The following is a 26,203-nucleotide window of genomic DNA, read 5'->3' as shown; positions in this document are numbered from 1 at the left end:
AAACCTCGATTCATTTTTAATTAGAACCCTCTGTTCAATCAAAACAATAACAATGAACACCCAACAACATCAAGGGTTCGTGGAGACCCGATTTGGTTAGGCCTCTCGTACATTTCCACTTGGGGAGAAAATCAACTCATTAGCCGGTCCAAATTAATGAAAAGTCATTGGAGGTTTGTTGATTACCTGGGATGGCTTATATATAGACTCAAAATGAAGTTGCAGTGGACTTGATGATCAAATTTCCACCTTCATACCTGTGATAAATCCCTAGTGGGAACACGAGAGATCTGCTATGCAGTCGATAAAAGATTTTCTGATAAGAGCTTATGCGGAAATAAATTTCACAAAATTGCTTATATATAGACTCAAAATGAAGTTGCAGTGGACTTGATGATAAATTTCCACCTTTGTTCCTCTATGAAACTGTGATAAGTCCATAGTGGGAACACGAGTTATCTGTAATGCAGTCGATAAAAAATTTTCTGTTAAAGAGCTTATGAGAAAATAAGTTTCCCAAAATTGCTTATCTATAGAAAATCAAATTGAGGTTGCAGTGGATTTGAAGATCAATTTTCACCATTATTCCTCAATGAATCTGTGATAGGTCCGTGGTGGGAACACGAGAGATCTGCTATGCAGTCGATAAAAGATTTTCTGTTAAAAAAGCTTGAGAAAATAAATTTCACAAAATGTCTTATATATAGACTCAAAATGAAGTTGCAGTGGACTTGATGATCAATTTACACCTTCATACCTCTATGAAACTGTGATAAATCCCTAGTGGGAACACGAGAGATCTGCTATGCAGTCGATAAAAGATTTTCTGTTAAGAGCTTATGCGGAAATAAATTTCACAAAATTGCTTATATATAGACTCAAAATGAAGTTGCAGTGGACTTGATGATAAAGTTCCACCTTCATTCCTGTATGAAACTGGGATAAGTCCAAAGTGGGAACACAAGAGATATGCTATGCAGTCGATAAAAGATTTTCTGTTAAGAGCTTATATGGAAATAAATTTCACAAAATTCCTTATACATAGACTCAAAATAAAGTTGCAGTGGAGTTGATAAATTTCCACCTTTATTCTTCTTCGAATCTGTGATAGGTCCGTGGTGGGAACACGGGAAATCTGCTATGCAGTTGATGAAGATTTTCTTCAAAGAGCTTATGAGAAAATAAACTTCACAAAATTCCTTATACATAAGACTTAAAATGAAGTTGCAATGGGTTAGATGATAATTCCCATCTTTATTCCTCTACGATACTGTGATAAATCCCTAGTGGGAACACGAAAGATCTGCTATGCAGTCGATAAAAGATTTTCTGCAAAGAGCTTATGCGGGAATAAATTTCACAAAATGTCTTATATATAGACTCAAAATTGAGTTGCAGTGGACTTGATGATCAAATTCCACCATCATACCTCTATGAAACTGTGATAAATCCCTAGTGGGAACACGAGAGATCTGCTATGCAGTCGATAAAAGATTTTCTTCAAAGACCTTATGCGGAAATAAATTTCACAAACTTACTTATATATATCGACTCAAAATGAGGTTGCAGTGGACTTGATGATCAAATTCCACCTTCATTCTCTATGAATATATGTTAGGTCCGTGGTGGGAACACGAGCGATCTGCTATGCAGTCGATAAAAGATTTTATGTTGAGACCTTATGAGAAAATGAATTTCCCAAAATTGCTTATATTATCGACTCAAAATGAAGTTGCAGTGGACTTGATGATCAAATTCCACCTTCATTCCTCTATGAATATATGTTAGGTCCGTGGTGGGAACACGAGCGATCTGCTATGCAGTCGATAAAAATTATTTCGGTTAAGAGGTTATGCGGAAATAAATTTTCCTAACGTCTAGCGTCTATAAAAGGGGACGAGACATTTCAATGCAAAACAAATACCTAGAAAAAATTCCTGACCGTAAAATATAAAATGATATATCTGACGTCAAAGTCCAAAGCGATAAAGAAGAAAAATATATTGAATAGAAATTGCGAGAATACATGAAAAATCCTCACGAGAGGAATAACGTCACGAACACTGAGTGATACATTTGGAAAAAATGTCCGAAATACTGCGGGAAATATCGTGTGGGGGAAAGCAGCATGCAGAAGAACCACGTAGGTGTAAGCAAAGGCATTGGAGTAAAAAATCCCCTAACATTCGAACGACAGTTTTTTTTAGAATACGAAATCTTTTTTTTTTTTCCGAAACGGTGTTTTAAATAACTCACAGCAAACTGTGGGGGAGCTGTGTCATAGAGAGAGAGAGAGAGAGAGAGAGAGAGAGAGAGAGAGAATGAGAGGAGAGACGAGAGAGAGAGGAGAGAGAGAGCGAGAGAGAAAAATCTCCTTTCGCGTGAAATAAAAACAAAACCATATATTTTTTTTTTGTTTGAGAGAGAGAGAGAGAGAGAGAGAGAGAGAGAGAGAGAGAGAGAGAGAGAGAGATGAGAGAGAGGAGAGAGAGAGGGAGAGAGATCGAGAGAGAGAGGAGAGAGCAAAATCTCCTTTTGGCGTGAAAATAAAACATAAAACCATAAGGTTTTTTTCTATTTGAAGGATAATTCCTCTTTCAAATGGAAAAAAAAACAAAAAAACTCATGGTTTTTTTCCGTTACGGAACTGTCCACATGAGAAATTTGGCAAAATATTATCCAAGTCATTAAAACTGCGTCGGAGAGAGAAAATAAAAAATGGATAAAAAGAAGCTTCTGAGATTAATTAAATTGTGAAGTTCGACGAAACATCTGAGGAGAAGAAAAAATTATGGAAAAAAAGACCATGAAAGAAAAAGTCTCACCAGGGGTGTTTTATTGCATGTTGGGAAAATCTTAACACTCCAGACGATATGCAAATACAAGTGAGATAAATGGAATTCTAATATAAATGAGGACATAAGTGGAGGAATATTTATTCATTTGAAGACATTCTGTTTGAATGAAATGAAATAATATGAATATAAAGTCATTAAATGAGTATATGAAATCATCAGAGGAAATTAAGAGCTATTTTTAGTGCGACAGCTTAAAATGCCATAAAAATATCAAAAACTGTTTTAAGGGACAGCTTATAACCATAAAAAAAATATCCAAAAACTATTTTATGGGACAGCTTAAAATGCCATAAAAATACCCAAAACTATTTTATGGGACAGCTTAAAATGACAAAAATACCCATTTACTAATCTCTACGACAGCTTAAAATGCCATACAAATACCCAATACTATTCTAAGGAACAGCTTAAAATGCCATAAAAATACCCAATACTGTTTTATGGGACAGCTTAAAATGCCATACAAATACCCAATACTATTCTAAGGAACAGCTTAAAATGCCATAAAAATACCCAATACTGTTTTATGGGACAGCTTAAAATGCCAATAAAAATACTCAATACTATTTTATGCGACAGCTTAAAATTCCATAAAAATACCCAATAATATTTTATGGGACAGCTTAAAATGCCATAAAAATATCCAATAATATTTTATGGGAAAGTTTAAAATGCCATAAAAATACCAAATACTATTTTAAGGGATGGCTTAAAATGCCATAAAAATACCAAATACTGTTTTAAGGGACAGCTTACAGTGTCATAAAAAATACCCAATATTACTTACGGGACAGCTTAAAATGCCATAAAAATACCAAATACTATTTTAAGGGACGGCTTACGATGCCATAAAAAATATCTAATAATATTTTATTGGACAGCTTAAAATGCCATAGAAATATCCAATACTATAAGATATAGATTTACTGAAACTGAAAAGCGTAACGCAAATTACGAAAGAAAAAATTAAAAAAACAAAACACCATAACAAAAACGTAAAGCAAAATAGGTTTACGTTCAAAATAAACAACAACAAAAAATTATGAAAAATTAGGAATTGAAAAGCAAGGTGTGATACAAATAAATGCAATAAGAGCAAAGAAATACGAAAACGAAAAGAAAGCGAGCTATAATTAAAGAGGAACAGGAATGAACAAATACGAAATTTGAGGGGAAAAGCTGATGACAATGAAAGTATAGAAATGATTATCGCGTTAGTAAGCGAAAAAAAAACGATAAATAAAACTAGAACAATAAATATGAGGACAAACATAATAGAGAAAACTGAATTGTCTCGCTGAATACCAGCAGGTAACAATAAGATCATGACCTCAAAGACCCCGATTCCATTTAAATTAAAATCATTATTCTTAAATTCTCCCCCCAAAAAAAAATAAAAATAAAAAAATAAAAAACGTAAATAACCAAGTAACAAAAAGGACTAAAGTGATGTCGTAGTAATAAATAAAAATAAATAAAAACAGAAATTACCTCATTCCACGTGATTTCATATAAATTTAAATTCTCTGTATTCTCAAAGTCTCCCAATTTTAAAAGGATTAAAATGCGTAATTAAAAAAAAAAAAGGATTTATTGTGATGTCGTAGTAATGAATAAAAAATAAAAAAAAAAAGATAAAAATAACCTCATTCCTTCTGATTCCATATAAATTCAAATCTTCGTTAAGCTTGAAGTCTTCCAATTTAAAAAAAAGAAGTAAAATAAACAAAGTAACAAGAAGGGCTTAGTAATGTAGTAATAAATAAAAAATAAATAAAGAAGATAAAAATTACCTCATTCTTCCTGATTCCTTAAAAACTAAAAATCTTCGTTAATCTTGAAGTCTTCCAATAAAAAAAAAAAAACTAAAAAAAAAAACTAAAAAACGTAAAATAAGAAAGTAACAAGAAGAGTTTAGTAATGTCGCAGTAACAGCTAACAATAAATAAAAAAACAAGGGAAAAAATTACCGCATTCCTCCTGATTCCGTATAAAATCAAATCTTCGTTAATCTTCGTCTTCAAATTAAAGAAAAAAAATAAAAAACGTAAAATAACAAAGTAACAAGAAGGGCTTAGTAATGCTGCAGGTAAACAGCTAACAATAAAGAAAAAAAAAAAAAAAAAAAAAAAAGGGAAAAATTACCACATTCCCTCCTGATTTCGTATAAAATCAAATCTCTCGTTAAATTCTACGTCTTCAAATTAAAGAAAAAAAATAAAAAAACGTAAAATAACAAAGTAACAAGAAGGGCTTAGTAATGCTGCAGTAACAGCTAACAATAAATAAAAAAAATAAAAATAAAAAAAAACACAAGGGAAAAAATTACCACATTCCTCCTGATTTCGTATAAAATCAAATCTTCGTTAATCTACGTCTTCAAAATTAAAGAAAAAAATAAAAAACGTAAAATAACAAAGTAACAAGAAGGGCTTAGTAATGCTGGCAGTAACAGCTAACAATAAAATAAAAAAAATAAAAAATAAAAAAAAAAACAAGGAGAAAAAAATTACCACATTCCTCCTGATTTCGTATAAAATCAAATCTTCGTTACATCTACGTCTTCAAATTAAAGAAAAAAAATAAAAAACGTAAAATAACAAAGTAACAAGAAGGGCTTAGTAATGCTGCAGTAACAGCTAACAATAAATAAAAAAAAAAAAATTAAAAAAAAACAAGGGAAAAATTACCACATTCCTCCTGATTCCGTATAAAATCAAAGCTTCGTTAATCTACGTCTTCAAATTAAAGAAAAAAATAACAAACGTAAAATAAAGAAAGTAACAAGAAGGGCTTAGTATTGCTGCAGTAACAGCTAACAATAAATAAAAAAAAAAAACCAAGGGAAAAAATTACCACATTCCTCCTGATTCCGTATAAAATCAAATCTTCGTTAATCTACGTCTTCAAATTAAAGAAAAAAATAAAAAACGTAAAATAACCAAGTAACAAGAAGGGCTTAGTAATGCTGCAGTAACAGCTAACAATAAATAAAAAAAAAAAGGGAAAAATTACCACATTCCTCCTGATTCCAAATAAATTTAAATCTCAGTTAATCTTGAAGTCTTCCAATAAAAAAAAAGAATAAAAAAACGTAAAATGACCAAGTAACAAGAAGGGCTTATTAATGCAGTAATAATAAATAAAAAAATAAATAAAAACAAGAGATTCCATATATATTAAAATCTTCGTTAATCTTGTAAGTCTTCCAATAATAAATAAAAAAAATATAAAAAACGTAAAATAACAAATTAACAAGAAGGGCTTAGTAATGTCGCAGTAATAGATAACAATAAGTAAAAAACCAGAGATAATAAATAAAAAAAAATAACAAAAAAAAGAGAGATTCCATATAAATTAAAATCTTCGATAATCTTGGAAGTCTTCCAATAAAAAAAAATTAAAAAACATAAAATAACAAAGTAACAAAAACAGCTTAGTAATGTCGCAGTAATAGATAACAATAAGTAAAAAACCAGAGATAATAAATAAAAAATAAATAACAAAAAAAAGAGAGATTCCATATAAATTAAAATCTTCGTTATTCTTGGAAGTCTTCCAATAAAAAAAAATATAAAAAGCGTAAAATAACCAAGTAAGAAAAACAGCTTAGTAATATCGCAGTAATAGATAACAATAAGTAAAAAACAAGAGAAAAAATATGCTTCATCCAAAAGGTAATCTCGAACGCCGCGGGGAGCATCAAATAACCAAGATCACACACAAACAAAAATTCTCTCTCAACGACCGAAGAATCTCTTCAAGATATCACAATTCCATCTGGATTCAGCTGGTGTAAGAAATGCCATTACAGACTCGATATTGGTCGGGATAAGCCTAATCGAAAAGGCTATACGCCCTACAATAACAGAACAAAATATGATGATGCTACGTAAGCTGTCCGGGTGAAAAATAGCCAGAGACTCTTTAATGGCTGTCAAAGATATTTGTCTTACCATGAGCAATACACCGTAAAGTTATCCTTCTCATGCGTAATTAATATATTTACCTTATGAGCAATCTCAAGTGCTGAAATTTGTAACCTAAGTGGTAAAAGGTTATTTTGATAATAAATATTTAAAAAAAGAAAAAAAAAAGGGAGCATCAATACACATGCTGTTGACTGGTGCCCCAGTTCTGGCGCAATGAAAAACAACGAACACATCCAGATAAATGTACAGATATCATCGAGAAAATACTGAGTAATGCAAAAAAAAAAAAAGGCCCCCTTTTTATACGAAGACAAAGCGAAGTTTGTTTCTCGATAGTTCAGAATTCGTAAAAAAACATCCAAATATTTATTTATATATATATATATATATATATATATATATATATATATATATATATATATATATATAGATAGATAGATAGATAGATAGATATAGCTATATATATCTATATCTATATCTATATATATATATATATATATACATATATATATATATATATATATATATATATATATATATATATATATATAGTATATACAAAATTCTATCTTCCCTATAAAAGGAGACTTGAAACTCATACGGAGGAGTGAAATATAAGAAATTGACTAGCTTTTGGGGGACCGAACATGGGGCAATTTTAGTGAAATGTGGACACAATCCACCGTAGACTTTTCATGACTCGCTGGCAATCTATCTCACTGCCATTATCATACCCTTGTATTCAACTGCATATCTTTACCTCTCATTGTGGGATAGCCGATGACATAGAATCCACATTATGCTTAGTGCATAGAAATCCTCACAAATAACAAGAATGAAACAGTTCTTAAATGATTCACTATTAATTAACTTTGACTGGATTTTTAGATAATCACCAAAACATTTACTATTTTAATATCATTTCAATTTCCATCTTAAAGTGAATTTTGTACGAATTTCTACCTAATTAGGATGTTCATTTAAAAGCAGGAAGGCGACAGCGCAATGATTAGGCAGCTGGTACTGAAGGAAATTTCAAATCATTTTGACCCTGATTGTTAAAAAAAAATATGGGCTATTTGGTTCAGCACAAGGCACCGGAAAGCCATTCAAAGTAAATGAGTAGGTGCTACAAATAAGTTATTTTGTTCAATGCTTCTGATACCCACGGTACGGAGAATTTCCTACTCAAACCATTGAAGCACAATGATGACATTATCTAAATCTGAGACATTTTATCTTTTCATAAACAGGATATAAATGCAAAAATTAAAACCTCACAATTATTTACATTCTTTCATAAACGACTAAACATCCGCTTAACTTATTTCCGGGGTCCATTGTGAAGCCGGGGTCAATTATGAAGCCGGGGTCAATTATGAAGCCGGGGTCCATTTTGGAACTGGGGTCCATTTTGGAACTGGGGTCCATTTTGGAACTGGGGTCCATTTTGGAACCGGGGTCCATTTTGGAACCGGGGTCCATTTGGAGGCGGGGTCCTTCTGGAACTGGGGTCCATTTGGAGGCGGGGTCCTTCTGGAACTGGGGTCCATTTGGAGGCGGGGTCCTTCTGGAACCGGGGTTCATTTTGGAATCGGGGTCCTTCTGGAACCGGGGTTCATTTTGGAATCGGGGGTCCATATGGAGCTGGGGTCCATTTTGGAACCGGGTTCCATTTTGGAGCCGGGGTCCATTTGGAGCCGGGGTCCATTTGGAGCCGGGGTCCATTTGGAGCCGGGGTCCATTTTGGAACTGGGATCCACTTTGGAACTGGGGTCTATTTTGGAACCGTGGTCCATTTGGAACCGGAGTCCATTTTGGAGCCAAAAAATTACGCTTAAAAATTTACTGGCTAATACTACCAATATCCACATATCGTGCATATAACAAATGGCTAAAGCCAGTGCCAAAAATTTAATAAAAAATAAAAAAATATATAACTGGAGATGGTCTTCCCGCCGCATCCGTCTATCAGAATCGAAACCAGATAAACCTAATGTAGAAAACACTGCATCAATTTAAGAGTTCATCAACTTTCCTCCTCACGGGATGGGAACCTTCCCTGGGATTCGTTGGTCTTATTGAACACATTTGTTTTTTTTTCTTTCAGCGCTATCTCTTAACTTTAAAATCGGTTAAAACGAGAATCAGGACTGGTTATAGTGACTATAATATATATATATATATATATATATATATATATATATATATATATATATATATATATATATTTATATATATATATATATATATATATATATATCTCATATATATATATATACATATACAGTATACATATACATATATATGTATATATATACTGTACATATACAGTATATATATATATATATATATATATATATATATATATATATTCATTTATATATATATTTATATACATATATAATTTCTGAGGAAAATCTTTGCTTAAAATTTTATTATAAACAGGTTAACAGTGATGGAAATAAATTCGCTGTTATCCTGGACACTCTTTCAGCTAAGTTTGACATCAGGATTTGTCAATCTTTAGATGGGTATCAAATATGAAAAGACAAAATCCATCGGCATATAATCCCCATATGCATCTATATTTTTATGTTGACCAGACTGACGTGAGTCTTTTAATAGTTTATATATGATATATCTGTTTTTGACGTTGTTAATAGTTTATATGGGACATATCTGTTTTGACGTTGTTACTGTTTTAGAATGATTTATTGTTAACTAGTTCTCAACATTTATCTATTTCCTTATTTCCTTTCCTCTATGGGCTATTTTTCCTTATTGGAGCCCTTGGGCTTATAGCATCTTGCTTTTCCAACTAGGGTTGTAGCTTGGCTAGTAATAATAATAATAATACAAATAGTTAAAAAGTGGAAAAATCTGTAAATATACGCATGCATATAAATATTTTATATACGCAAACGTTTATATATAAATCTCCAAGTCTTGAGTAACCGATATTTATCACAAGAACATTTCTTCCCCTCGTTTCCCCACAATTCCTCCTTCCCCAACCCCCTGCATCCGCTTCCGCCTCCTTAGCCCACTAGATACAACATACCCAGGCAAACACACATGGCGGAGGAAGTTCATTATAAATGCAGCATGACGAACGACCCCTTCTCCCAACCCACCGGAGAGAATAATATGCGACAAGTCGGACACAGGACCGAAACAGTGAAACGATACATACAGGGTTGCCAGGTTTTCTAAATGAGAAAAAGCCAACTTATAATCAACCGCAGCTTTACAAGGCCAACCCATTATTAGAAAAAGGAAAAAAATATACTATTTGAAGCCCACCTTTTTTCATGATATTACTAAAGGTCAACTAATTTTTTTTAAAAAGGTCAAATTTGGGATTTTTTGGCCTGGAAAAAAAGGCCAACATGGCAACCCTCCCTGGATACATACAATATACAGAATCAAATACTGCTCGGAGCAGGGACGTTCTCTCAAGAGTCAATTTTTCCAGTATATACCTAACCAGCTGCACCTCTGAAGAAAGGTTAATTTTCATCTGAGATCAGTTTTGTTTATGGTAAAATTTTCCCCTTTTTTGGTAGTCGGAAAAACACCTACTATTATAATTTTAATCTGAGAATAGTTTTACGGGAAGATGTTCACTGTTTTTGGAAGTCGGGTAAACACCTTATATATTTTAGAAACTTTTCTAATCCTAGTGACAATCAGGTACGAATAAAAACTAATTTTGTATACCAATGGTTATTATTGATTGCCTTAAGGTTTAATTTTCATTTCTTTGTGCGAGTTTGGTGAAAGCATACGTTTTGCTTTGGCATCAAATTCAAATAATAAATCTATTACAAAACTAAGCAATGAATCACTCAATATACTTAAACTGACTAAAGATCTAATTAAATGTTGCTACTGTTCTTAATATATTTTATTTCGATTGTTCATTACTTCTTTAGTAGTTTATTTATTTCCTTGTTTCCTTTCCTCACTGTGCTACTTTTCCCTTTTTTAACTAGGGTTGTAGCCTATCTTGTTGTAATATTAATAATAATAATAATAATGTCGTTAAATGCTTGTCAAAGTTTGGCGTAGTCAATTGTCTTAAATGCATATTATATTACTTTTCTTAAATTGAAGGAAATCACTTTGAAATAAAAACAGGAAAATCCCCAAAAAGAGGAGCACTGATAAACTGATTTTCCAACTTTTCCTTGATTATTTCCAAGAGAAAACATGAAAGACGAAACAACCGATTTATCTACCATATTTTGGAGGCTCTAAGTTTTTTAACAATGGAAGCGACGGATATTTTCTCAACAATAATCATTTGTTACAACCTGAGAAAATAACCCGCTAAGAGAGTTTACATTTTCAATTAGATTTTCTTGTTTATGCTGGTAGATCTACGAAAAGAAAATGGTGCCGCTATGTTAAAGGGTACACATACGAAACACAAATATATAGCAAAAATTACATAATAAATAAAAATAGAGAAATATATATTGCCAAATGTATATATAATTTCAATTCAAGTCTCCTGACAGCAACTAGATGCAGCAGCTCTACTGGCATTTGAGTAACAGACTAGGAAATACAAAAGGTTTAGCCTATCCTTGAGACTTTACAACCAAAAAAAAAGAAAAAAAAATAATAAATAAAAAAAATCTAATACACATTTTAGCACTTGTATTAAAACGAAGAACTGAAAGATGCCAATTTAAAACATGCAAATTCTACCATATGGGGAACCTAACCTAACATGCAAATTCTACTGTATGGGGGACCTAACCTAACATGCAAATTCTACTATATGGGGAATCTAACCTAACCTAACATGTAAATTCTACTGTATGGGGGACCTAACCTAACATGCAAATTCTACTATATGGGGAACCTAACCTAACCTAACATGCAAATTCTACTATATGGGGAACCTAACCTAACCTAACATGCAAATTGTACTATATGGGGAATCTCACCTAATCTAACATGTAAATTCAACTGGGGAACTCCTTTCAATGGTTTTGAAAGATGAAATGGCCCAAATCAAATAGTCAATTCATTTGAAATTCCATTCAGGCTCATATATCATAATACTTAGACCAATAAAAATATCTGCCACACTAATACACAATCCCTTAATAAGTGGGCACTATGCTATCCTGGAAAAGTGCCTGAATAGTTTGCTAGATCCGTGGATAGCTCCTGACCTATCACCGGCTCGTCGTCTGAAGTTTCCAATCAGATTTATATCAATATCTAGTAATGAATTTTTCCTTAAGCTTAAGTCTAATATATTCTGCAATGAATTTTTCCTAGTTTCTCTGGGAAACTAGGCTAAATATCAGGATCCTTCCAAATAACTTCATCATCTATAGACCTTTGACCAATTAGCAAAAAGTTTCTTTGATCACATATGTTACAAAAAACAGTCACCTACATTCAGTGTAATAATATTCCCAAGTTGAATTGGAACAAAGGCCAGACTAAATTACGCCTTTATTTGAGAATCGCCAAACAAAACTATATCACAGCCATCCCACATTCTAAATTTAGAACCGGCGAAACAAGGACCCAAAATATTAAGAGGATTAAAACTTCCAAGCAAATTAGGGCTGTGTAAAACTGAAGAGCTTTAAAGCTGTTCAAAACAGCTGACCCAAATCCAACTTTATTTAACAAGGTCTAAATCCCGAATTGGGTCTTCCAATCTTGTGCGTCCATCTCAATCAAAATTAGATCAAACTAGCGAAAGGAACGCGGCATCAACTTTCTTCTCTCTGGACGGAAACCATTCTCGTGTTTCCCTCGGTTTTTCGACCTCATTCGACTTCCCTTTTCAGAGCTAAATTCAGCGTGAGAGAGAGAGAGAGAGAGAGAGAGAGAGAGAGAGAGAGAGAGAGAGAGAGAGAGAGAGAGAGAGAGAGAGAGAGAGAGAGAGAGAGAATATTGAACTGCAGCAGGGCGAGGCAAGTTGGAACATGGACGAGGGGAAAAACGTGATAATCTGAGAGAGAGAGAGAGAGAGAGAGAGAGAGAGAGAGAGAGAGAGAGAGAGAGAGAGAGAGAGAGAGAGAGAGAGAGAGAATACTGAACTGCAGCAGGGCGAGGCAAGTTGGAACATGGACGAGGGGAAAAACGTGATAATCTATGAGAGAGAGAGAGAGAGAGAGAGAGAGAGAGAGAGAGAGAGAGAGAGAGAGAGAGAGAGAGAGAGATTCTTAACTGAATCAATGTCATGGAATATTTCCTATATCGTGATAAATACATTAGACAGTACATTTATGATTTATTGTTTTTCAACAAGACATTTTTGTAAAAGTGGTAGCTCCAGAAAATAAGTCAATAATACATTCATACAATGACTATTATATATGTATTATATATATGCATATATAGGTGTATATATAGTGTATATATATATATATATATATATATATATATATATATAATATATATATATATAATATATATATATATAATATATATATATATAATATATATATATATATATATATATATATATATATATATATATGTCTTCAACGTGCGTTTATTTCCCTTGCATATATCATACAATTAGACACTAACAAGATATAATTACTCAGATGTTTCTTCCTCAACTTTCTTTGAAGATTTGTCATTGTTCAAAAAAACATGATTATGTTGTTTCCATGTCTGATCAATATCCGGGATGGGCACTGAAACCTAAAGGTCCATGTACAGCGTTTCTTCTTATTCCGAATCTCTTAAGAAAAAAAGAATGTCATATAAGCAGGATTAAGGTTATATTTTAGCTCTGCTCCAGTTTTTTATCCTCCAGAATGATAGGAATTAAAATCATGGCGATAACTTATCTAGAAAATTAACTCCAACTTAAAAAGTAGTTCAGACTAGACTACAGAAATGGCATGAGGTCAAAGGTCACGTGGGAAAAATGTTCTCTAGTTTTTGCTACTTGAAGTTAACGACTGCGTCAAAAAACATTGAAACCAAACCCTATTCACAAACTTCGTGAATATTGAATATAAGTTAGCAAAGTGGAACTATAAAAGCATGGTGTTTCTGATCTTATAATCCCTTTAAAACTGACAATTTTGAATTCAGGCGATATTGCTGGTAATCTTTCATACCCTAACTCACATTATAGTAGAAAAACAAACGCAAAAGATAACATTTTTAGAACAAGAACAAAATTTTCATATCCATCTCACACGCCTCTAAAGCCTTTTTGTCCATAGTCGAACTACGAGTTTTCATATCTGTGGTGGATCACTGTTCTTATGCTGAAAGTTTTGCAAAAGGTTGCAACTCATTTCAAGAATTTCCGCACCTCTTTTAGCAAAACAAGGAGAAACTGTCGAAGACTTGAGCAAACTGTTGGTTAATTAGAGAACTTAATTACCGAACTTGCTAAAAGCCGCGTTTCGGTGCAGCCAATCATATTAAAGATACTCTCGCATGTCTATAAATAACAAACACAAACCTATAATTAAAATAAAATAAAAATACCAATGCTGTTGCACAAAGGATTAATTTAATCTTTTTCTTTAATACAAACATAAAGAAAAGACAAAAGAAAACTTTCAAAGTAATCCTATAAGCAACTACTGAATAATCACATATTTTAATTCAGCTTTTGCTGGTGTAGAAAAAATCCTAAACATAACTGTTATCTTTTTTTTTTTTTTAAATCAAAACAATGTCATTCTTCAAAAATCAAATCTGAAGATTTCGTTTCAAACTTCAATTTATGACTTATTTTCGTTTTCTAAGTTTCAATACTAAAGTATCTTCGTAACTTCGTAAACATACTAAAAAAATCTATTAGAAAGCGAGAGAATTGGCTATTTACCAACCAGTTCATTCAGAAATAGAAAAAAATTCAAGATAATCTACATACCAAATTTGACTTACGAAATTGGGCTATTTTGCCCGTTGCGAATTTGTGCTATTTAGCGTGTCACGAATTAGGGCTATTTTGCCAGACGCAAATTTGAGCTATCTTGCCAGTCATAAATCTAGACTATTTTGCCAGCTGCGAATCTGGGATATTTTGCCAGGTGTGAAATTTGGACCATTTTGCCAGCCGGAAATTTGGGTTATTTTTGTAGTCATAATTCGGGCTATTTTACCAGTCACGAATTTCGGGCCATCTTGCCAGTTACAAATTTGGGCTATTTTGCCAGTCACAAATTTGGGCTATTTTGCCAGGCACGAGATTGGGCTATATTGCTCAGCATTGGGCCGGTGAGGCAATTTAGTGAAAGACGACTTGGAAAACCGAATATCATCACAACTAAAAATCAATACTTGTATATTCTATTAGCCCTTTACAGGCACTGACATCATTTCCTTATTTGGCATGATGGTAAAGTAGGTAAGTACTTCAGTCGGCTATGACCTCCAAACCGAGGCAGAGATGTACAGTGAGAAGAACTAAAAATAAGATCATAGTATCTTACGTTCGAGTGTTCTAGTCGTATAAAATATCACTTAAACTTTCTTTACTATGCTTTAAAAATACTGTTTTAGAAATAAAGAATACACAAGCTTTACTCAACAAAATTTGAATTACCAGTTATAACTTATAAAATAACATAACAAAATCCTTCATATAATACATAATCCTAAAATGAAGGCAAAAAAAATGAAACAAAACCATGATTAATTAAATTGAAAACCAAAAGTAACTAGCTTGGATAAATGTTCTTCATACTAATACATCAACAAAAGATACATTGAAAAGATGTTTGACATTCCAATTAGGAATGTTCAAGCGGTCTTTAATTCCTTCAATGATTTCAGAAAATAACGTATTGTTAGACATGCAGGTGAAGATAGACATGAATTTGAGAAGATGCTCTTAAATGCAACTGCAACAAAAACAACAATAAAAACAACAAAAAATGCAGCTAATTCTAGTCCACTGCAGGACAAAGGCCTCAGACATCTTTTTATTCACATCTGGAATTTGGCCAGTTTTCATCACCACGCTGGCCAGTGGGAAATGGGCGATAAAGGCAGACTTTTCTCAACACACGGCAAACCAAGCTAGTATGGATGTCCATGACTAATACAGCTTAGCTGATCATGACAATACGCAAACCATTTCACCACGTTAAGGCATCCCCACTGATAAATTTTGAAAACAAAGAGCAATGTTATTTGAATCAGGCAATGATTATTATCGTCTGATATTTTACAGATTATGACGGCCGTTGCAAGAAACTGCTAAATCAAAACGATATGCAACAGTCTCATAACCAAAGATTCGCTTATCCTTAGGGAGACAAAATATGTTACCAAACTTCCTCCCAAGATAATTCCCCAAGAAACAGAATACACGAGGGAACTTGGTGAAATAAAGGCAAAGCCTGTCCAATATACGAGATTTTCTGGAACAGCGTCATACAGCAACTAAATTCAAGAGAAAATTTTGTTCAAAATTTGCATCGACAAATAATCTCTCCCGTATACAAGATAATCAAATCTACATACAATCTTTTTAGAAAGCCAAAATTATAGCTAAACAATATTTTTGTACAAATGCATGATTCATTGTTTACAAGGATTCTCCTCCCTTCATATACACCCCCATGCCTATTCCCATAAACAACACTGCAAAAAAAGGGAAAATAATTAGTGATCCTTTCTCATAGATAACAAAAAACTGATTTAAACACCAATTATTCAATCTGAATTAACCCCGCCAATTAACATTCATTGGAATTCACTCAAGTGGGGAGATCACATTTCACACACTTTTAACAGAAATCATTCAACGGTTTTTGTTTATCTAATAGCAAAAACTTTTCTAAAAAGAAAAAAAATAGGTATTGCTAAACCTTAACAATTCAGAGCACGAATGGTTTTATATCCAACAACTATAAGATATACGATAACCATGACTAAAATTATATATGTGTGTATATACACGCACACACACAATATATATATATATATATATATATATATATATATATATACATATACATTTATATATATATATATATATATATATATATATATATATATATGCATACATATATATATATATATACATATATATATATATATATATATATATATAAAACATTTCAAGTTTACAGAGATAAATAATGATGCCCATCATCAAAATGACCCATAACTTTATATAATTATCATTATTACTAGAAAGGCTACAACCCTAGTTGGAAAAGCAAGATGCTACAATACCAAGGGCTCCAACAGGGAAAAACAGCCTAATAAGGAAAGGAAATAAGTAAATAAATAAACGAAATGAGAAATGATAAACAGTTATAATAAAATATCTTAAAAACAGTAACAACCACAAAAGAGATATTTCATATATAAACTATAAAGAGAAACTTATGTCAGCCTGTTCAACGTAAAAACATTTGCTGCAAGTTTGAACTTTCGAAGAATTCTCTGTCAACCACATATTCATTTCAATTTAGGACTAAGGGTCAAGATCTTCCTAATCTCATTATTATTTTCGATCTTACTTTGAGTCTGGAAATATCATTCTGCCAGTCTCATTAGCTTCAACTTCTTGGGAATATAACTATTATTATTATCAATACTAGCCAAGCAACAACACTAGTTGGAAAAGCAAGATGCTATAACCCCAAGGGCTGCAACAGGGAAAAACAGGCCAGTGAGGAAAGGAAATAAGGAAATAAATAAATGATGAGAATAAACTAACAATATATCATTCTAAAAACAGTAACAACGTCAAAACATATATGTCCTATATAAACTATTAACAACGTCAAAAACAGATATGTCATAAATAAACTATAAAATGACTCGTGTCAGCCTGGTCAACATAAAAACATAGATCTTCAAACGTATGCTGGATCCATTTATTGATCCATTAGGGAGATATTTCTTTAGCAAGAACCAAACCACCGAGAATAATGTCCTAATAAACTTTTTAAATCTTTTATTATTTGGGTTAATGAAGTTCTATATCCGCATTCTTTAATTGTCAAGACATTTTCTGGCATAACCAAATACTTAAAAGTTAATCATATCCAATAAACTTCTGGACAAATACGAACTCTCAAAAACTTTTGAAAAAAAAAATCCTCAAATCAAATAATTAAATCTTCCTGTAAAACGTACCAATGTAAACCCAAGGAAATGAATTTCGAAAATATACGAACTCTCAAAATCATCCAGATTAGAATTAAACTTTAGTAAAAGCAGAAAAAAATATATAAGGTCAACATATCCTTAAATTAAATACTGAAATCTTTCTGTAAAATTAACCAATGTAAAACCCTATAAAATAAATCTCGGAAATTTAGGAACTCTCAAAATCATCCACATTATAATCAAACTTTTTTGAACGAAAAAATAAAATAAAATAAAAAATAAAAAAAAAACAACAAAGGTCAACATATCCTTAAATTAAATCGCTAAATCTTCCTGAAAAACTTACCAATGTAAAATAAAGAAAATAACTTTCGGAAAAATACGAACTCTCGAAAACACCCAGATTGAAATAAAACTTGTAAAAGCAAAAGAAAAAAAATATAAGTTCAACATATCCTTAAATTAAATCGTGAAATCTTGCAGTAAAATTAACAAATGTAAACCGAAAAGTTCTTCACATCCTTAAACTAAATCGTGAAATCTTCCAGTAAAATTAACCAATGTAAACCAAAAAGTTCAACATATCCTTAAACTAAATCGTGAAATCTTCCAGTAAAATTAACCAATGTAAACCCAAGAGTTCAACATATCCTTAAACTAAATCGTGAAATCTTGCGGTAAAATTAACCAATGTAAACGCAAAAGTTCTTCACATCCCTAAACTAAATCGCGAAACCTTCCACTAAAATTAACCAATGTAAACCCAAAAGTTCTTCACATCCCTAAACTAAATCGTGAAACCTTCCACTAAAATTAACCAATGTAAACCCAAGAGGCTTAAAACCAGCCGCCTAGAACTGTTGGCACAAATCTAATTTTTGGAAAAAGTTCCCATCCCGCGCTGAGGCTTCCTACCGAATCCGTCTATCTCAATCAAAACCAGACAAAACTAACGAAAGGAACACGGCATCAATTTAGACTTCATCAACTTTCTTCGTTCGGGATGGAAACCTTTCCTGTATTTCCCCGGGTTTTGTCGAACACATTCGGCTTCCCTTTCCCAACGAGGTATTTAAGGCAGAAATCTCTCATAAACGGGATATCTGGCAAATACCAGAGTTAGACTAGTTTTTTATTTATTTATTTATAATTTATATATATACATATACATAAACATATATATAAATATACAATATACAGTATACAGTATAAACATATATATAGATTATCTTCAATATATACGGTATACATATATATACATATACAATATATAATATATATATATATATATATATATACACATATACTTATATATATATATACATATATATAAATATATATATATGTTATCTGTATATATAAATATATATACATATATAAATATATATATATATATATATATATATGTTATCTGTATATATAAATATAAATATATATATACATACATACATATATATATATATATATATATATATATATATATATATATATATATACATATTATACATACATATACTGTATATAAAACCGCACACACTAATGACACGTGGCACCACACCAGGCCCTTCAAAGGCTTTCTGTAGCGCAGCCTCACGCCCAGCCAGACAAAACACACCTAGACAAACACCAGGCAAAGGAAGTCCATCATTAATGCAGTGTGGCCGTGAGGAACGAGAGAAAAAACTCTACAAGTCTGACACTGGAGTGGGATACTGAAACAAGATGTCCATTGTTCTCTAGTCTTGGGTAGTACCAGAGCCTCTGTACCTTGGTCTTCCATTGTCTTGGGTTAGAGTTCTCTTGCTTGAGGGTATATTCAGGCACAGTATTATATCTAATTTCTCTTCCGCTGGTTTTATTAAAAGTTTTTTATAGTTTATATAGGAGATATTTATTTTAATATTGATACTCTTCTTAGAATATTTTATTTCCACTTTTTTTCCTTTCCTCACTGGGCTATTTTACCTGTTGGAGCCCCTGGGCTTATAGCACCCTGCTTTTCCAACTTGGGTTTTAGCTTACCAAATAATAATAATAATAATAATAATAATAATAATAATAATAATAATAATAATAATAATAATGCATACCCAAATGTGGGACCGTGTAGAACTAAGGTCTTGAGGCTTTTTTTTTTTTGTATATTGCTATGTATATGCCATAAAAGAAAGTTAAATATCCGTCATAAGTTTGTTGTTTTAGGAAGGGCATTTCATTGAGATTTTAAGAGGTGAATGCCTGTGGGCTAAAATAATGCTATAATAATTCAAAAAAAAAAGTCAGACTAACCCCAGAACTGCTTAGAATAATACAAATATTTCTTTAAATTCTAAACCAATTAAAAAATCAAACGTTCAAACTACCGTTATCATTATCATTCAAGCGTTTATAATAACGTTATTGTCGTCATTAAACAAGTGCAAAAAACCAGTTTGCCCCCCTGGACATATATTTATTAAAAGACTTTCGCTAACCAAACTTTATTATCCCTGATATCTAAAGAACTAACTAAACATTAGAGAGAGAGAGAGAGAGAGAGAGAGAGAGAGAGAGAGAGAGAGAGAGAGAGAGAGAGAGAGAGAGAGAGAGAGAGAGAGAGAGTTCACGTATATTCCTTAATATGCTATTTCTTTTGAGCCTGTATTATCTTCCGATAACTGTAATAAATTTTGTTCTTTCATATAAGGCTTGTTATTAACCTAGTTCTACGACTTTGCTCTGGCGAATGATATATTTTTTATGTACAAAAGCAGCCCCTGCTTTCGAAAAAAAAATCATATTACACTTTATCAGCGAATAAATTCCCTTAAAATTCATAGCCTTTTTGAATAAAGAATCCAGACAAATAAGCTCTTTTGAACCTTATCGATATACCTTTGAACTTCAAACACAAGACTTAAGTCTAAGAAATTGCAAGACTTTAATAGTCTGCAAGCTTTGATAAGACCTATGAAACCCTGCTATTATTATTATTATTATTAGTACTTGCTAAGCTACAACCCTAGTTGGAAAAGCCAGATGCTACAAGCTCAGGGGCTCTAACAGAGAATATAGCCCAGTGAGGAAAGGAAAAAAGGAAATTAAAATATTTTATGAAGAGTAACATCATCAAAATATCTGCTATATAAGCTATAAAAATATTTAACAAAACAAGAGGAAGAGAAATAAGATAAAATAGAGTGCTCGAGTATACCCTCAAGCAAGAGACCATGGTACAGAGGCTAACTATAAAAAGACAGGACATGCAAACCCAACTAATATAGCCGCAAGGTTGCCAGGTTGGCCTTTTTTCTGGCCAGAAATCTCCAAATTTGGCCTTTTTTCGCGCTAGATACCTAAATTTGTCCTTTTTAAAATTGGTTAGTTTTAAAGGATATATTTTCGGCCCTTTTTACTATTAGGTTGGCCTTTTAAAGCTGCAGTTGACCAGACGTTGGCCTTTTCTCAATTGGAAAACCTGGCAACTCTGTATAGCCGTCTTTTTTCGAGCCAAGCAAATACAGCTGTGCCCCTTGAAATCAAAAACTACCAAAATGAGCTTCGCAACTACACCCTTTAATTAAAACTCCAAGCGACGTAGGTCGTAATTACCCCCGATAATATCCGACACATTAAAAAGCTATTCAAACACCAGTGTTATATTGCCTCTCGCATATATAAGAACCCGGGGGTTATCTAAATGAACTGGCGGAACAAATAACTTTGTTGATATTGCAGCCGTTCATTAAATATAATGACTTTCATATGAATATATGGTGGAACGCATAAGGAACACGACGAAGTAACCAGGTCAGACTCGTTTATTCTCTTGAGGGTAACACACGATCCCATTAAGGTAATCTAAAGTAAACAATTTATGAAGTGAAGAATGGGAACTCAAACACTCAAACGCACTTAGCCATCTATTAACATATCGTTAAGAGATCGAGAAAGTAGCTCTGAATAAACAGTAATTTACCCAATGTGGGAATATGATTGTTCTTTCTGTTAGTAAGGATAAACTATAAAACATTTAATAATGCCTAAGTAATATAAAACTATTCTATACACTACATAAAATTTATTACAGAAAGCAACAGAGTAATGAGTTTAAATGTAAAATACGGTTTACTTATGTATAGAATTTCTTATAGCTTGTCTTGAATATGAATAAAACTCCGAATTCTAATAAATATGTAAATTTCAAATTATTACTCAAGGCTCAGGTTTCATATCATTAACCACTTTATTGCCTTAGTCAAACAGCATAACCAATACTAATACCATTAAATAAATAAATAAACTAAATAACAATATTGATAGCTATCAATTTTATATAGAAAAGAAGATATTTCAAACAATATTGCTCCAACGCACTGAATCAACAGGATAATTCAATATCCTTTGGCAAAAAAAAAAAAAAGATTTCCCAGCCACAAGTCCCACTTCATGCATATACCGCTACTTCAGAAAAAAAAATCAAAAGTCTTTTATCTAACTCCCCTCTCCTGGGCACTCGAGACAGGAAAACCTGTTTGATGTATTACGTATATTCTCATTAGTTATCCATGTATATGTATATGTATATGTGTGTGTGTATATATATATATATATATATATATATATATATATATATATACATATATATATATATATGTATATGTATATATATATATATATATACTGTATATATGTATATATACTGTGTATGTATGTATGTATATATATATATATACATACACACGAGTATATATACTTACATACAAGTGTATATACAGTAGATGTACCATGGTCAGAGTTCTCTTGCTTGATGGTACACTCGAGCACACTATTCTATCTTATTTCTCCTCTTCTTGTTTTGTTAAAAGTTTTTATAGTTTATACAGGAGATATTTATTTCAATGTTACTCTTAAAATATTTTATTTTCCTCTTTTCCTTTTCTCACTGGGCTATTTTCCCCGTTGAATCTCCTTGGCTTATAACATCCTGCTTTTCCAACTAGGGTTGTATCTTAGCAAGTAATAATAATAATAATAATAATAATAATAATAATAATAATAATAATAATACTATAGTAGCTGTAGGCTTAGGCAGATATGAAATTGAAATAAACTAATAGACTTGAAAAGCCTCCTTCCATCGACTACACTGTGACGTCAGAGCACCTCCAAAGAGAGGACAGTGGCTTTTGTCCTCTTGTCATAATGGAGGAGAAAAGAGAAAGAAAAGATGATGATGGATGTAACCAACATCCACCAAGCATCTCTTTCACAACACTGCTGATGTTGGGTAATGACGTCAGTTGTTGTTGTATCTCTTGGGTAACATCGTGATGCTGTTGTATCTCTTGGGTGACATCGTCAGACTTTTTATCTCTTGGGTGACATCGTCAGACTTTGTATCCCTTGGGTAACATCGTCAGACTTTGAATCCCTTGGGTAACATCGTCAGACTTTGAATCCCTTGGGTAACATCGTCAGACTTTGAATCCCTTGGGTAACATCGTCAGACTTTTTATCTCTTGGGTAACATCGTCAGACTTTGAATCCCTTGGGTAACATCGTCAGACTTTGAATCCCTTGGGTAACATCGTCAGACTTTGAATCCCTTGGGTAACATCGTCAGACTTTGAATCCCTTGGGTAACATCGTCAGACTTTGAATCCCTTGGGTAACATCGTCAGACTTTTTATCTCTTGGGTAACATCGTCAGACTTTGAATCCCTTGGGTAACATCGTCAGACTTTGAATCCCTTGGGTAACATCGTCAGACTTTGTGTCACTTAGGTAACATCATATTGTATTTCTTGGCTAATAGCGTTAGATGATGATGTATCTCTTGGGTAACATCCTGATGCTGTATTATCTCTTGGGTAACATCGAGATTTGGGTAACATCATCAGATGTTGTATCTTTTGGGTACCACCGGGATGTTATATCCCTTAGATAACATCGTCAGACGTTTCCACAGAAACAGACTTTAGGCATTTTTTATGTATATATTAAGAAATATTCATTTATCCATTAGGAACGCCTAAAGACTAAACTACTAACACGTATTTTGTCTGTATACATACAGATCTCAATGAACTCAAGATAGTTCAATAAGGTTATGCACACATGAATACGAATCCGTCCAAACAGGGAAAAAATTTACAAGGTAAAGTGAACCAATAAAATATCTATAGACAAAAAATAAAATAAAGAAACATGGCCAATAATTAATTGATCTAAGTCGAAACTTCGTTCCATTTTCTTCCAATGCCTTCAGTTGGCATTTCTTTGATCGTGATGTAAAACCTCCTTCTCCTTTCTTCTGCCACTTCAACAGAAGCATCAAGAAAAATATTCACATGATAAAGTTAACCAATAAAATGTCTATGAATATAAAACATGAAACAAAAAATATAATGGCCAATCCTTTATTGATCTAAGTCGGAACTTAATTAAATTTTTTTCCGAGAACATTATTCACATGATAAACTTAACCAATAAAATGTCTATGAATATAAAAAATGAAACAAAAAACATGGCCAAATCTTTATTGAAGTCGGAACTTAGTTGAATTTTCTTCGAGAAAAGTATTCACATAATAAAGGTAAGTAATAAAAAGCTCTATGAATATAAAAAATTAAACAAAAAACATGGCCAATCCTTTATTGATCTAAGTCAGAACTTAGATGAATTTTCTTCCGAGAAAAATATTCACAGGATAAACTTATCCAATAAAATGTCTATATATATATATATATATATATATATATATATATATATATATATATATATATATATATATATATATATATATATATATATAAAACAGCCAATAATTTATTGATCTAAGTCGGAACTTTGTTCAATTTTCTGTCGAGAAAAATATTCACATGATAAATTTAGCCAATAAAATTTCTATGAATATAAAAAAAAGATGGCCAATCATTTATTGATCCAAGTCGAAACTTAATTAAATTTTCTTCAGAGATAAATATTCACATGATAAAGTTAGTAAAATGTCTAGAACTATAAAACATGAAAAAAAAAAAAAAACCATGGCCAACCCTTTATTGATCTAAGTCAGAACTTAATTAAATTTTCTTCCAGAAAAATATTCACATGATAAAGTTAATAAAATGTCTATGAATATAAAACACGAAGAAAAAAAAAATAGGGCCAATCATTTATTGATCTAAGTCAGAACTTCGTTCAATTCTCTTCCAATTCCTTCAGTTGGCATTGCTTTGATCGTGATGCAAAAGCTCCTTCCCCTCTCTCCTCTTCTTCCACTTCAACAGAAGCAGCGCTCTTCCTCCTCCGAGCTGTTTTCAGCTGAAGATAAAGCACGGGAAGTTCGGAAACAGACAGAACGAAAACCGACCGAAGAATCTTCAACTAAAATTTCTCGATTCAATGTTCCCGACCGTGTTTATAATTCCGTGCTAGATGAGATTACCCAGAATCACCTACAAACAAAATACTATACTCAATTTTTTTTAATGAGACGCGCTATTTTTCCTTATTGGAGCCCTTGGGCTTATAGCATCTTGCTTTTCCAACTAGGGTTGTAGCTTGGCTAATAATAATAATAATAATAATAATAATAATAATAATAATAATAATAATAATAATTTGCACCGACTCGCACCAGTGCCCTTTTAGCTCGGAAAAAGTTTCCTGCTATCTGATTGGTTAGAATGATCTTGTCCAATCAATCAGCGATCAGGAAACTTTTCCCAGCTAAAAGGGCACCCCCTGCGAGTCGGTGCAAATCTCCCCCACTAAAAAAGAATTGACTATAGTGATAATCAAGGTCTATAGAATACAAGGTCTACCCATCAGCGGCCCAAACTGTGTTCTCTACTGCGCAGGCTAGCCATGCGGTTATTGATGACGTCACACCGCCCCGTGGTCTGATTTACCAGCCTTTGTTTTCCGGTATTTACTATTTTACAGTTTGCTTACAAGGAAGCTGATGTTCAATATTTCAATCTTTCTTCCATTTCTACGTTAAATAGTTGTGTTAGTATATGTTGGATGTCGAACCATAAATTTTAAAGACCGTTATCAAATTATTTAAGGACAAATCACAAATAATTTTGAGCGTGTTTCCACCTAATGATTTGATGAAGGCAGCATTGCCTAAAAATGTAGTTATGACTAAGATTCAGATACTCTTTGTGCTCTAAAAATTATACTATCATTGAGATAGAACTAGCGAGTTTTCCTGTAATGTTTATATTTAACGACCTAGGTCCTACCAACGGTAGTCTATGGAAATCTCTAAGCATAATTGTGCATAATTCGATGATTGAAAATCCAGCATCACCGATCGCGTTGTTTGTGTCTTTGCTG

The 26,203-nt window shown here is 32.3% G+C and overlaps 1 protein-coding gene across 1 annotated transcript; it reads right to left on the bottom strand.

The window, feature by feature from the left end:
• Window positions 1-8,077: 8,077 nt before the first annotated feature.
• On the bottom strand, window positions 8,078-8,518 carry LOC137653022 (uncharacterized). Its single transcript, XM_068386412.1, has one exon. It carries the CDS (start codon window positions 8,516-8,518, stop codon window positions 8,078-8,080), a length of 441 nt encoding a protein of 146 aa, XP_068242513.1.
• Window positions 8,519-26,203: the final 17,685 nt, after the last annotated feature.

The sequence above is a fragment of the Palaemon carinicauda genome, chromosome 14, assembly GCF_036898095.1.
Source record: "Palaemon carinicauda isolate YSFRI2023 chromosome 14, ASM3689809v2, whole genome shotgun sequence".
Taxonomy (NCBI): Eukaryota; Metazoa; Arthropoda; class Malacostraca; order Decapoda; family Palaemonidae; genus Palaemon; species Palaemon carinicauda.
Note: the sequence above shows the minus strand (reverse complement) of the source record. Positions and strands in the feature narration are given on the sequence as shown.

Coding starts and splice junctions, on each gene's coding strand:
- LOC137653022 (XM_068386412.1), bottom strand. CDS start 8,518: ATGGACCCCGGCTCCAAATGGACCCCGGCTCCAAATGGACCCCGGCTC.